The following is a 14,049-nucleotide window of genomic DNA, read 5'->3' as shown; positions in this document are numbered from 1 at the left end:
TGCACTACTTTGTGTCTCAAGCTGTCTTTACCACTATGTATACATTAGCAGCTTTGCTAAGGCACTATTAAATTTAAAAACCTGTAGATAATGTGAAAATATTTTGTTGGGTTTTTTTGCCATTCCCTGCAGCAGTAAAGAATTTCTTTTCACAATCCCTCAGGCTCACAACGCCCTTAAAGCCTGGATGCCTCAGAGGGGAGCAGCTGATCTGCAGGAGAGCAGGGCTGCCCTGCAGAGGGATCTCAGAAACCCTCTTGTCACACTTAGAGGAGTCACAAAAAGACTTACATAGGCAAAGGAACCCCTTTCATGTTCATATCATTTTGGGCCACCAGTACTGGAAATACTTTCCCAAATTGGAGCAAGGCCAGTGGAGGGTCACTGAAATAATAGGATCATAGAATGGTCCTTTGGGTACTGAAAGGCCACAATTAGGTCACTCTAGTTCCATGCTGAACAATCCTAAATCTTATCCTTTCCTTGTACAAGAGATTCTCCATCCCACTGATCAACTTGATGGCTTCCTTTGGACACACTCCAACAGGTCCATGTCCTTCTTGTGCTGTGGACCCCAGAGCTGGATGCAGCTCTCCAGATGGGATCTCACTAGAGCAGGGCAGAGGGCTAGAATTACCTCCCTTGCCCTGCTGGGCACTCTGCTTTTGATCTAGCACAGGATATAGTTGGTTTTCTGGGCAGTGAGTGCACATTTCTGGGTCATGTCCAGCCTCCAGCCTCCCACCCACCAGTACCCCCAAGTCCTTCTTATCAGGGCTGCTTTGGATCTGTTATCCCCCAGTCTGTGTTGATACTGGGGGTTGCCCTGACCCAGGTGCAGCACCAGCACCTGGTCTTGTTAAACCTCACAAAATTCACATGGGCCACTTCTTGAGCTTGTCCAGGTCCCTCTGGATGGCACCTTGCCCTCCAGATGTGTCAACTACACCACTCAGCTTTGTGTCATCTGCAAATTTGCTGAGGGTGCACTCAATCCCTTTGTCTATGTCATCAATGAAGATATTAAATAACACTAGTCCCAATATGGAGCCCTGAGGAACACCACTTGTCACCGATGTCCATCAGGATTCTGAGGCACTGACAACTACCCTCTAGATGTGACTGTCCAACCACTCCCTTGTTCATCAGACTCCAGCAGTCTACTCATCGACTCCAACTCTTTTCAATTTAGAGAGAGGGATGCCGTGGGGAATCGTGTCAAAGGCTCTGCAGAAGTCCAGGTATATAACATCTGTAACCCTTCTCTTGTACACTCACAGACACAATGTTAGGGGCTAGAGCACATGGTGCCTGAACTGGGTTTGTGTAGCCTGAGGAGGACTGTACACCAAGAAGAGAGATCTAATTGCCATTTTCTCCTGCCTAAAAGGAGAATTATACAAACCCATCAAACTTAGAGGCCCAAAATAGCAGCAAAGAAAAATCTGATTTGCTGTAAGAAAAGAGATTTTTGCCAGGGTGGTGAGCACTGGTACAGTTCACCCACAGAGGCTGTGGGCTCAGCAACCACAGAAGTGCACAAAACTCAAAGGGACATGGCCCTGAGGAACCTGACTGATTTTTGAACATGGTTGTGCTTCCAAAAGAGTTTGGACCAGATGCTTGATTGAGGACCCTTTGACCTATCTTATTCTTTCATTCTTTGACAAGATTCTCACTTGGTGTAAGATAGAAATATCACCCAGAGGTGAGATTATCAGCTTGGTACTTGAACAAACTGCATCAAAAAGCCTTGAGAAACCAATCTTTAAATGATATTCCTATGCAAATGTAAGTTTATCAAACCACTTATATTTTTTTTCTTTCAGACTGGCATAATACTTCTAAGGTATGACAAAATATGTACCTAAGGTTATGTTCAAATATCCAAATATATGACAAGATCTTTCAAATTTTGGTGAAGGAGGCACATACTTACTATCTTTGGTAACCAGCTGATTTATTGAGACCTCCCAACAAATTTTTGAAGCTTAGCTAGAGACACCTTTATCTGGAAATGTAGCTACAATAGCTAATGCCAGAAGAATGAGGACAAAAAGAGTAGCAGTAATATGTATACTAAATCTCCTTAATACTGTTTTTAATGACTTTTTTTTCTATTAAAATTACATATGCAGATTTCATGTTGGTATGTTATGAAGCTTTATCACTATTCACTCAGAATGACCTGAATAGTTTATTCATTTTCCTGTGATGTAATGAATGGAAAAAAGTGTTTAATGAGTGGCCAAGCTTCACAAATGATATTTTTTGCATCATAATGCAAACTCACACTTATATGTCTATATAGTGTTGTGTGATCCTCTGGTCTTTTTATGACCAATTAATAGGTAATACAGAAAGATAAAGAGATCAGCATAAATTCAGTAAAAAATAGAGTCACCAGAACATATTATTTTATGAAATAATGTTTGATGCAGTTCCCCTTATTACTAATGCTGCTAGAGGAATTAGTGTTATTTTACAGCAGTTAAACAGAAAGAATAAAAATACTCACTATTCATCTCTGATTGACTTTCAGGGGTTGAGGTCCTGTAAAATGGGTTTGTTAAGAAGCAACACCTTAACTCTGCCAATTCCTTATCTTCCTGACAGTACCTGTGTACACTGCCTCTTGCCTTTACAAGTTGTATTGATGCATCACACTTTTAGATAGATGAATAGACAGGGGCAGGACATCAGGAAACACAGGAAATAAACACAGGACATGAGGCATTATAGGGCTACAGAAGGAGCTATAGGGTTACAGAAACACCCATGGTCTCATAATGACTCCCTGGACATGAGTGCTGAAAGAGAGCTGGTTTCCAGAAAAGATGGAAATAATGGCAAAAGCAGTGTGTGTGAATGGAATGACAGCAGCATGTTCAGAAAGGGTTCCCTGATAAAACAGATTCTGTTTGCATACAAAATCACTTTGGGGAAAGATAGTGGGTAGTTGTTAAGAGTCTGCTGTAGAATTCCAGAGTTAAATTTGGATATGGATTGAGATGTTCAAACCATTATTACAGGGAGAAATTCTGCACAGAATTGTCTCATTATGGCAGCCTCTGATTTGTCAGATATAGGCTGGAGAACAAGTGCTGCTGAAGGCAGGCCAGATATTCCAGAGTGTGACAGCTGACAGCTTTTCTGAGAGGAAGCAGAGAGGAGTCTTTCTAAACTTAGTTATGGAAAGTATAGAGGTTGTTACAGGACATCTAATTGTAGCAAAATAGCATTGAATCACATAAATGTTGGTTTAATTTATATAAAATGGAGGGGTAAACAAAAATAGATTGGTTAGTAAGCCAGAGAGAATTTTAGAGAAATTAGTGAAGGCAGCGGAAGTTAATTGTTCTGTTCCCCACTTCTCTGTGGGAGAGACTTGGGTTTTCTTTGAGGCAAAGCACAGAAGGATTTCTGGAGCTTTTGAATACTGAAACCCAAAAACTTCCAGAAACATGCCTCAAAACCTACCTCAGAAATTGTTCTTTGGTGGAAATGGAAAAAAGAATGATGAGCAATAAAGGTTGTGCTTTACACGACAATTTTCCATAAGGGGTCTTGAAATAAGAGCTCAAAGACAGAGCCAGCTGATAGAAAATAAGGACAGAAAGGAAATCTGTATTACCATAGATGGAAGGAAAACTTGAAGTTCCTTGTTTTCACCCAGTGCAACTAAACCTCTCTGTCTCAGGATTCAAAATAAGCCAATGTATGAAATCCTGCCGTTGGTGAGAAGTATCTTACGCATCCTCCTCCAGAAGTGGTGCCATGTGACTGAAAAGGAGGCATTTCACAAGTACCTGGCTGAAGCAGGACTACAGTGCAGGCTTCAATACAACACAAAGTTTTAGAGCAGCTTTTAAAGCAACAACTAACTGAAAAAAAAAGGTTAATCTAGAACCATAGGATGGCTTGGGTTGGAAGGGACCTTAGAGGTCATCTAGTTCCAAATTTCTGCCATGGGCAGGAACAACTTTCAGGAACATCAAATTCCTCAAAGCCCTGTCCAACCTGGCCTTGAAACATGAAAGTGTATGAAAAAGAATGGATACATTAAAAATGAAGTAGATAATAAGAGAAGTAGTGACTAGAATAGCTCTATATCTTTATTTTATAACCCCTTTCTCAACAAGTAAAATATGGCAGATCTAATCTGTCAAATGGCAGAATGGTGACTATAATGCTAATGGGAAAGTGCTGGGGATGCTTGAGAGGTTAGGGAATAATAGAAGAGAAATAAGGCAGGTAAAAGAACTAATTAATGAAAGATACTGCAGATGATGTTGAAATGCTAATAAAGAACCCTTGGGGTGAAGTAGAGTAACTCTTACCTTTTCAATACTGATTACACTTCGAACCAATCTTGTGTGAATATTTATCTTAATGACCTTTGTTCAAAACATAATGTACCAGTAAGTGTTTGGGAGATGTTATCAATGTAGGAAAGGAGAGTGATATATGGAAAAATCAGGGGCACCTTGCAGGCTGGAAAAGTCGAAAAGAAATGAAATTTTGTTACATGCATTTAGTTACTAATACATTTTTAATGTAATTGGACCCTTATCAGAGTGACATGACACCAGAAGAGCCTGTGTGTTTTAAAGGATCATGAAATAACTAGAATTAACTAGTCCAATACATGATGGAACAGGGAATTGAAGCCCTAGATCATACCTAGTGAAATATTGTCATGAGAAATATGGGAGCTCTGGATAAATGCCGTCTGGAGACTTCTGTGCAGTCTTGGTCATCTGTATATACCAAAGATGAATTCAGACTGGGACTGAGGAAGAAAAAGTCTATGAAGAAAATTCAGAACCTCTCATGAGACGAGAGAATACACAGCAGAAGGAATGATTCCACTTTTCCATCAAAGTATCTCTTATTCCCTAGTCCCATTTGTCACTCACAACAGTCCCACTGGGCAGGGGAAAGCAGTGCAATTCCTTGTCTGGAAGGATGCATATGACTGATGACTGATATGTAGTAAAAAAAAATAAATTGGCTGAAGTCTGACTGATTTTCCCTGTAATGGAAGCTCTCAATTTTAAAAAATATATATTTTAAAAAATGATAATTACTTTTATTTATTTTTCTTTGTATTGGCTGCTTTTTTTACAACATTTAAAAAACCATAATTATCTTTGAGATTTGATTGTTCTTTTGTACTTGATTGAAACACTGCAATGGATCAGAAGTTCTTAAAAGCAGGACTGAAGGACAGAAATGGGCTATATAATTGTAGGAACCTTATTTCCTTAGGGAACAAGTGTAAAAACAAGGGTGGCACAAGAATAAACATGGACAGACTGCTGATAAAATTAAAAAGTCAGGACAGGCATCAACAAGTCTCTATCAATCAGAGAATTAAATTTCAACAGGTATATTAGGTACTAAGAGTATAACTAGTTTTAAGATTGTAATCAGGTTACAAAATGGATTATATGACATGATCGCCTTCAGGATGTCCTCTCCTGGACTGTCAGAAACAAGGGTATGCTAATATGATGGCTCTATCCTAATGAGCACAAGATAGCATTTTTAAAATTTGCAAAAAGACCTGCAGATCAGTTTAAGATCATTTAATTTCCAGAAAACACATTTACTCTGTAGTATATCATACTTGTTGATCCTCATCACTGGAAATCTATTTTGCCAAGTATCAAGCAGAATCTATAACTATAGGTTGCTCTGTTTTAGTTTCTCTGTGGAAAGGTTGGGTGCTGGACTGCAGTGGCGCAGAACTGTGACAACACAAGGAAAGTAATGGCAACTTGCCCAGAACTCAAATGCTGCACCTGATTTCCATACAAATGTACATTGAATTGTATAAAATATTGCTTCAGAATTATTTTTATATATTTTATTTATTTATTTGGCACTACAAACGTAGGCAGCATTTTACAGAGCAATCCAAAATTGCTGGGAAGGTAACAAAAAAGAAAAGCTGTGCAAAAGCATAACGTTCTCACACAGAAAGTTGTAGACTTAAATGATTTTCAGTTTGCTGTGCTGATATGAAAAGAGTCTGAATTCCTGATGCACAAAGTTGAGCTTTGCCAGAGGATTTTTTTAATCAACTAGTTCACAACATAATTTGCTTCTGTCAGATAAAGTTAGGATCTATCAGCCATGTCATAAACTGCTATCAAGTCTCCGAGCTTCTTCTTCAGCTCAGGCAGGAGCAGCAATTTGTTTGGAGCAGAAGGACTGGAGAATGATGCTTGGTTGCACTGTAAACTTTTGTACACTGGCTGCAGTGTCAGCATATGAACAGTATAGGGCTTCCAACAGTGTTGGTAGAAAATGGGAAAATTTTTAGCCAGGGAGATTTCCTGGAAATGCATTTTCAGCAGAATCCAGTCACTCTGTGGTGTGTGAGGACTTCAGTGAAATTTGATGAATTTATAAACTGGTCTGAACTTTTCATTTTGCTTCTGGCACTAATGTCAGTCCTTATTAAGAAATGCAGCTTTATATGACATAAACTTTGATTAGACTTTGATTAAACTTTGATATAGACTTTGATTAATAGCACTGTATGGAGAAGCCAGAACAAACCTCCTGGGGCTGAAGAAAAAGTTGTCAATGCAGTAAACAGGAATGAGAAGCTAATCTATAATTTAAGCAATGTTTTAATTAATACAGTCTAAACAGTAAAATCTGTGGCAAATCCAGGGAGTAATCTTGTCTATCTGCTCATCTAGATGTGGTTAGAACACCGTACCCTTAAATAGGAAAATAGTACCTGTATGACAACTGATGGGAGTCTCTTTCCAATCAGATGGTCAGCAGGATTTTTTGCTTGCTGGAGTTTACTCATTTTAAGATGAGAAGCCTTTCTAAAATCAAATGGCATAGTAGGAAAACTGAAGTAAAAGAGTGCCAAGGGATGACTGCTAGTCTGTGGGCAGGACTCCAAGATGAGGTGGCACATAAAGGGATGGCTCTGACCTTTCTTACCTACCCTGATGCCGTGTCCTCCCTTGCCTCCCCAGGGCTGGCATTCCCCATTATGTGACATCCCCCTGTCCCAGGGAGTTCAGCTGTGCTCAGAGCAAAGGCAGGAGAAACAGGCTCCCTTGAGGAAAAGAGGAAGGAATTACTTACTTCAAGGCACATCAGTAAGTCTTCTAGAGAGCAGATATTTCTTCAAACTCAAGGGAATCAGCAGAGTGGAAAAGATGGAGGTAATAGGGGCATTAGCACAGCTCCAGTTTAGTCCACTGTCAAACTGAAGTTGTTTGTCTTCTTGAGAAATTAGCACCTAGAAATCATCAGCTTTCCCACAAGCAATTTCACTCCTTCCACTCAGGTGAGACCTGGCTGCTGGTTGTAGGCAGAATAAGAATGAACATTGCCTCTAAATGTGACAGTTTTGATGGAATCTTAAAAAAGAATCAGAGTTTTAGATAATAACATAGCTATTTTACTATTACTCGGATATCTCAGGATGAGGATGCAGAAGAGAGATGACACTCCATAAGCACAGTCGAGACAAGCCTTGCTCTGCTGCAGGGTCACATACAGGGGTACATAGTCCTTGCCAGAAGCTTACACTGCAGTAAGTGTGTAGTACACTGAATTTTTAAATTCATGTTTGGGGGGCCCAGAGAAGTGCTAAAGGATCCCTGTGGTGCATCCTCTGGGCTTTTGAAGTGGTCCTTCCTGCAGTGCATGGGAGACTGAGAGGGAAGGTTTCACAGATATTGCACAATATTTTGCATGATCCTCATAAAGATGCATGTACAGGTCTGCACATATTTCTTACCTTGATTAGCAGGGCTTAGTTACTGAAATAAGAAATAGTCTGAACCAAGCCAACACCCATTACAAAATTTGGAATCTTCAGCAATGCTGGTAGCATTCTCCTGTTGGGAATGATGCTGTTTTGTTGCATTTGGAATTGAAAAGAAAGAATTTCATAAATAAAAATACTTAAAACTTTTCTTATAGTAATTATTAGATTAATATTAGGAATACCCCACTTGCAGACCATTCATTTCCCATGCCAAATTTGTGGTTTGTGAAAGCCATATATTTTTAAGAACATGGACCAGCGATGTCACTTAACAGTTCACATAATAACTTTGTCCTCTGGGACAGAGAACTTAAAGAACAACAATAAAAACTAGTAGCATTCCCTAAACAAAGAAAATCAATCAAACACCCTGTTTATTGATCCATGCTAGAAACCTCTCACAGGCTCAGACAGCTAGCTGAAGCAGATACCTTATGGCTGGGCCTTTTAAAACACCCCTTTGGAGCATGATACCACTGACAGAAATTATGCTCTTCTTATGCAGCCTCACAGCTAATTCACCATCCTATGGTGCAATGCATTATCCTTATAATTTCTTTAAGAAAGGAGAGAAAACAGAGAAAGGATTTTCACAGCTGGCAAGATGCTAAAACATATTTGCTTTTATCATGAGAGTATAATGGTATTACTGTTTAAGAAAATACTACAACCTTGTTTAATTTTCTTAGATTTTTTTAATGGATCCTTTTCTCTGTGGAAGTTGGAAGAAAATGGGGGAAGACAGCATAAGTAAATACCTTCAATCTTCTCAGCTGAAATCCTTAATTATAGTTTTATTATTTTCTGGTTTCTGATACACAGGTTTCACAGAGCTGATTGCAGGCTGTAGAAACCATTTTTGTCTTTTAAATTGAAGCATTTCAGGTCTTCTCTAATTAACAACCAGTTGCAGAGTGTATCATAGGCTTAGTGCCTACTCACCAGGCTCATTTCTCAGAGAAAGATCCGTTATTGCACTAAAATGAGGACAAGAGGCATTCTGTATTAATAGTTTATGAAGATAGCTAAATTAAAGCTGACCATACATACAGTATTCCTCTCCTAAGTCTCACTCTGGACTCACTTTTTCTGGGAAGACAAATCTTGAAGTGATAATACCTTCTCCTCAATGATAATAGTTTGAATTTGTTGGTGTAGGGCCTTATAATTTTGAAAAATAGCTGTAGGGAAGTGCTTAGGCAAACTTCCTTGTACAGAGAACCAGCCAATTAAAAGAGAAACTTTGTGGTTTTGGTTTTTTTTTTTCCCATTAAGATGGCAGAGCTTTAGATCTAATGAAACAAAGCCACAGGACGAAGGACAGCTCTTTATTACATGACAGTTCAGAGCTCTTTAAAGGTAAAGCCTCTGATTTATCCACAGGAAACTGCCCAGGATCAAGATTTTCACACAGTTACCCACTTTGTGTCCAGTCCTTTTTTACCCAATCAGACTCACTGCATGTTACTCCTAATAAGCTAACCAGACCCAACATTTTCTTGGAGCAAGGTGCTGTCACATTTTCTTCTTATACAGTGGTAAGCACATGACTCTTCCTGCAAAGCAAATGACAAAAATTCTGCATTTCCTTCCTCTGTCCCTCTGATTCTCCCCTCCTCCCTTTACTCTTCACTGCCTCATGGAATTTTTGTCACCTTCTAGATCCCAAGTTCTCATTCACTTCATTCCCTTGCTGAAAAATTCTGCCCAGGTGCAGCCATAAGGCAAAACAATGGCACAAATCAAAAGGACACCTGTCAGGGAGCTGAAAGCAGCATGAATAAAGCAATAGTGAGTGAGATAAGCTAATATCTCTATCATCAACTGAGAAAGCCATATGCATGCATTTACCATTTCAAAGAAATAGCCACACTTGCTGAAAGCATCAACCTTAGAAGGAAATCCAGACTGTGAAGGAAGGGGTACTGCTCAAGAGATGATTTGTATTATTTCAGATAACCACCATGGCCAAGGACTGATGGGCATAAACATTGGCATTTTCTTCACAGAATTGCTGTTACCTCCTGTGCTGTCTCCTGTTTTGCATAATGCCATATGAACCTCATTACTGCAGTTTGCAGGGTTTTGAACATTCACAGAAAAAAGCATAAGGAGAAGAGTAATAGTTTGATTGATGCAATTTTCACATTGGCCCAGTGGATAATCAGAAGAGCCCTTCTATTACAAGGACATGCAGAAAGCAAAACATTATAAATCCTACCCACAACCCAAGGCCATTAAGAAAGGCTAAAAAATCCTCTAATAACGTAGGCTTTCTTGACAGAGTTTTTGTTAACAGCTAAATAGCAGCTAGCAGGCATGATCTGCTCTTATGCCAGGACTACAAGGCACACAGCAGTCTGAACGAAGGATAAATATGTATGTGTGGAAATTGCATCTTCCAAAAATTATAAAAAACAAATAGGTTAAATGAACCCCTACCTTGGAGAGCCTGGAGTGTACGAGTCTGTACAACAATACAGAGTTGCAGGACCAGCTGTGGTGCACTTTCCAGAAAGGTGGCTAGCAAATGCAGCATACTCACATCTGCATACTCATACACCATTTTCCAATAAAACCGCCATCTGTCATTCTCTCCACTCTGTCGACTCCGGATACCCAAGTACATCGTGTGAAAATACCTGGAAATGAAAGAGTGTGGTTATAGAAGCACAGAATGATATTTTACAGGTTGTACTTCTGCTTGCAAATAACATTCTGTTCAACGTACTTCAAAATAATGAACATTTATTTTAAAAGATTGTTGTATTTCAATTTATAATAGTTGATGTAATAAGAGTAAACTAAACTGAAGACAAGACTAGCTTTTATAAGGGCGTTAAAAAAGCTTAGTGTTGTCTTATTTGTTAAATAGTATTTCTTTCAGGGGCCCAGTTTTCTAATTTGAAATATACAGGTGATATCTCGATTATATGGCCTTCCTCAGCGGTTTTGCAAATAATGAGAGGAACAAAACTGACCCTTTAATGAGAGCCCGTAAAGAACTAATCTCCTTCTCCATGGATCTATTAGGACTTGCATGTCCACCTGCACTGCAAGTCTGAGGTGGTCTTAGCCTGTAGCTCTGCTATGACTGAGCTTATTGTCCTGCTTTTCCACCCATCTAATGCACTGAGTATTTCAGATACTGCCAAGTATATAGTAGGTTTTTTTTCCCTCAGCATTACATTATTTTAGTTGGAGAGAAGATGTAGCTGCGAGTTCCTATTTTAGGAGGCGTGGAGCTCTGGTTGTGGGTTCCCTTGGAGATCAGAAATGACTCACTAGGGTAGCTCCCATGGCAGCAGTAGCAGTAAGAAGCAGCCGGAGCCAGGAACCCAGCAGGCAGCTGCTGCTCCCAGTAGTAACCAGTAGATAAAGGGAGCAAAGCCTGCCAGCTCTCCTGGCCTGGGCAATCAGCAAGAAAAACACCTGGCAACCAGCACATTAAGTAGATTTTGGTGGGTGCAGGAGTAATGAGTGGTTTTAGGAGGCAAGGGATGTCTTCTGAAGGCTAGCACCCAGATGTTGTGATGCCTGTGGTGACCCTTGCAGAGCTTGCAGCAGCCTCCCATAACATACCTGAGCCACAGCACAGTGATCACTCTGGGTGGCCTTTGATCCACCCTGTTATTCTGATCTGATCTCAGTTATTCTGTGTCAGAAATGCTCCCACGTTGTTCCTGCAATTTTAGTTCCAAACTAATTTAGACTGTCTGAAGGAAAAAAAAACCAACCCAGTCTCACCTAATGAAAAATTTTGAAGATTATGGTATTGTCTTGAATCAGGGTGCCTCATGTCCTACAGTAGTAGCCTGGTGGGCTACTCCAACATCAGTTGATGTGGATCTTTGTTTCTCTTTTTCTTGAGGTATCTTTCATATCCTGTTCCTGAACAGCATTTTCTTATGATATTTTCAATATGTTTTCACAGCAATTTCTAAAGTGAGATCCTATTTTTTAATTAGGAAAAGTTTAGTAAATTTTAATCCCTTTCAATATAAATTGTTTTAATTAGTTAAGATAGAGTATTTCAGTGTTTCTTCTTTCCACAACTTCTTCTCTTAAAACCCTTTTCATAACTGGTGGAGCATGGTGAATTGTGAAATCTCTTTTTACAAAGGTTTCATGCAGCCTTTAATCTCTACTCTGCTCAGCTGTAACTCTGGAGGTGTCTTATGCTGATGAGAAGACTTTTGGCTTCTGACTGGCAAAGAGCCCAAGACTTGGTTGCACCCTTGAAGAATGACCCAATGCACCCTTGTGCCCAATGCACAATTTACTGCAGAGCAGCAGTTTTTATCCAGGAATATTCACCAGACAAAACCAGAGAGTAACACAGAGAAACAGCTGAGAGGACAGATCTGAGCCTGCAGCATTTCTCTTGACAATGCACATCACAGCAATATAAAAGGAAAACACATTAAACTCACATTTAAATTAAAATCACACCAGGTGGCTTTGAATTTTATCAAAGTCCCGTGTGGGAGTGAAGCAGCAATGAACTGCTCAGAGATTGAGACCACAGAGGTACAGTAAACAAGACACCAACTGTAACTCTCATGCAAAACACTGAGCAGGTCTAGATGGGTCAGAGTGCGATGGGATAACTGGGGCTCTCTGGTGTCTTTGGGGTTAGGTAAAGTGAAATGGCCTGCTGCCCAGATCTGAAAGCCACTGAGCTGGAAAGGCATCTTTTGCTGTACAGTTGTGTTAATGGGGTCCATTGGACCCACAGGTTCTCAGTCATGATCCATTTAATTGTTCTTAGACCTCTCACTAAAGTCCTGCAGCACAACAGGGACACATAAGGCTTGTATTTCCTTCTGCAGCTTATTGTTTGGGGGGGCTTTGTTTGTCCTGCCTAACATGTCCTCCCAAGGGGAACACCTTGGAGCATTGCACATAGAGGAAGCAGAGAGCATCTTCAGCATAATTCTTTTAAGATATCACTAACCCTTGCTATAAATTCCTAAAGGAGCTGTGGCTGCTGGAAATTGTGCCAGGAGGCTCTAGCTCTGCCAGTGGAGCCATCTGCAACTTCAGTTCTACAGCATTTGTACAAAAATACTTTTCCTATTACAAAAATGACATACTGTGGCAGGTGAGGACCCCTAGGGTTCTTTACCTGCTCTGCAGAGTGGTTGTGCGTGGCAAATATGTTGTGATTAATGAACCCATATGGAAATATTTCCTCTCCCATTGCACTTTATTGGGAAACACTGGCAGTGAGTTATTGGGGACTGGGGAATCATTGCTCTTTGTCTACTTAGCTCCCTGCAATTTAAACATGAGATGTAGAGGGGGAAGATACTTTCTGTTTTTACACACTGGTGACCAAATTTCAGCCTAGGGTGGTATTTTTTTTTCTTCTCCTTTCAATTTTGGCCAAATTAATTGCAGGCTGAAATGAACATTTACACACATAATTACTGTCACTGATTTATAGGTACAATCAGGTGATTAGACAGCTAAACATTCTGATTTGCATTCACAATTAATTGCACCAGCAATTGATGTTAGGTGTGGAAATTAGCAGTTATTAAAATAAAAAGATGGTCTCATAAAATGATTCATATATCAAAGACACTTTTTTCTGTGAAATGTAGAAGAAAAAAAATGGGAGAAAGTGCTTTGTTGTAGTGCCTTCCAAATATAGCCTAACACTGCAGTAATGACACATTCCATTTTAAATATATATGCATTATGTAATTCCACTTCAGACACCCTCACTGGAGGCCTATTGTCAGCAAATGCCATACAGACACAGTCAGAGGTAGTTCCTGATTTAAAGGGGGTTTACATTTTGGTGTTCTGGTATTGTTTTGGTGGAAATTCACATTTTTATGTGAGTCTAGGTTGTGAGTCCTATATCCAGTTATTCCAGAAAGATACAGGAAAAAGTAGTATAGAGTTCTGCATAGCAAAATGTCTTAGGTAAATTGGTGTCAATGAACCTGAAAGAGCAGATTTGAATGTTATTATTTTGGCTGTGATTGCATTCAGTCAACTACAGACTTCTGCTGGTGCTTTACAAGTATCCAAAAACTGCCTGTGTTCCCAAAGAGCATTTACTTGATATGAAAAGAGATGAAAAAGAGGGAAGAATTGAGAGTTAGAGCACCTGACAGAAAAAGGAAAAGAAGTAGAAATGGAAAGTGTGGTAACAATACTGCCATCTAGTAAAGTAAATATGTCTAATAAATCAAGTTTGTCTTAAAGCTTCTTATTTCACTAGA

At 39.6% G+C, this 14,049-nt stretch overlaps 1 protein-coding gene across 1 annotated transcript in view; it reads right to left on the bottom strand.

Annotated features, from left to right (window-relative positions):
• The window catches only part of XKR4 (XK related 4), a gene marked incomplete at both ends in the record, with an annotated part of 215,905 nt that overhangs the window by 68,543 nt on the left and 133,313 nt on the right, over positions 1 to 14,049 (bottom strand). The window contains one exon of the mRNA XM_083877469.1: positions 10,253 to 10,452. Coding sequence (XP_083733595.1) covers positions 10,253 to 10,452 — 200 coding nt within the window. The remainder of the gene's footprint in view (positions 1 to 10,252; positions 10,453 to 14,049) is intronic.

This window comes from Zosterops lateralis (genome assembly GCF_965231275.1).
Source record: "Zosterops lateralis genome assembly, chromosome: 1".
In the NCBI taxonomy this organism is placed as follows: domain Eukaryota; kingdom Metazoa; phylum Chordata; class Aves; order Passeriformes; family Zosteropidae; genus Zosterops; species Zosterops lateralis.
Note: the sequence above shows the minus strand (reverse complement) of the source record. Positions and strands in the feature narration are given on the sequence as shown.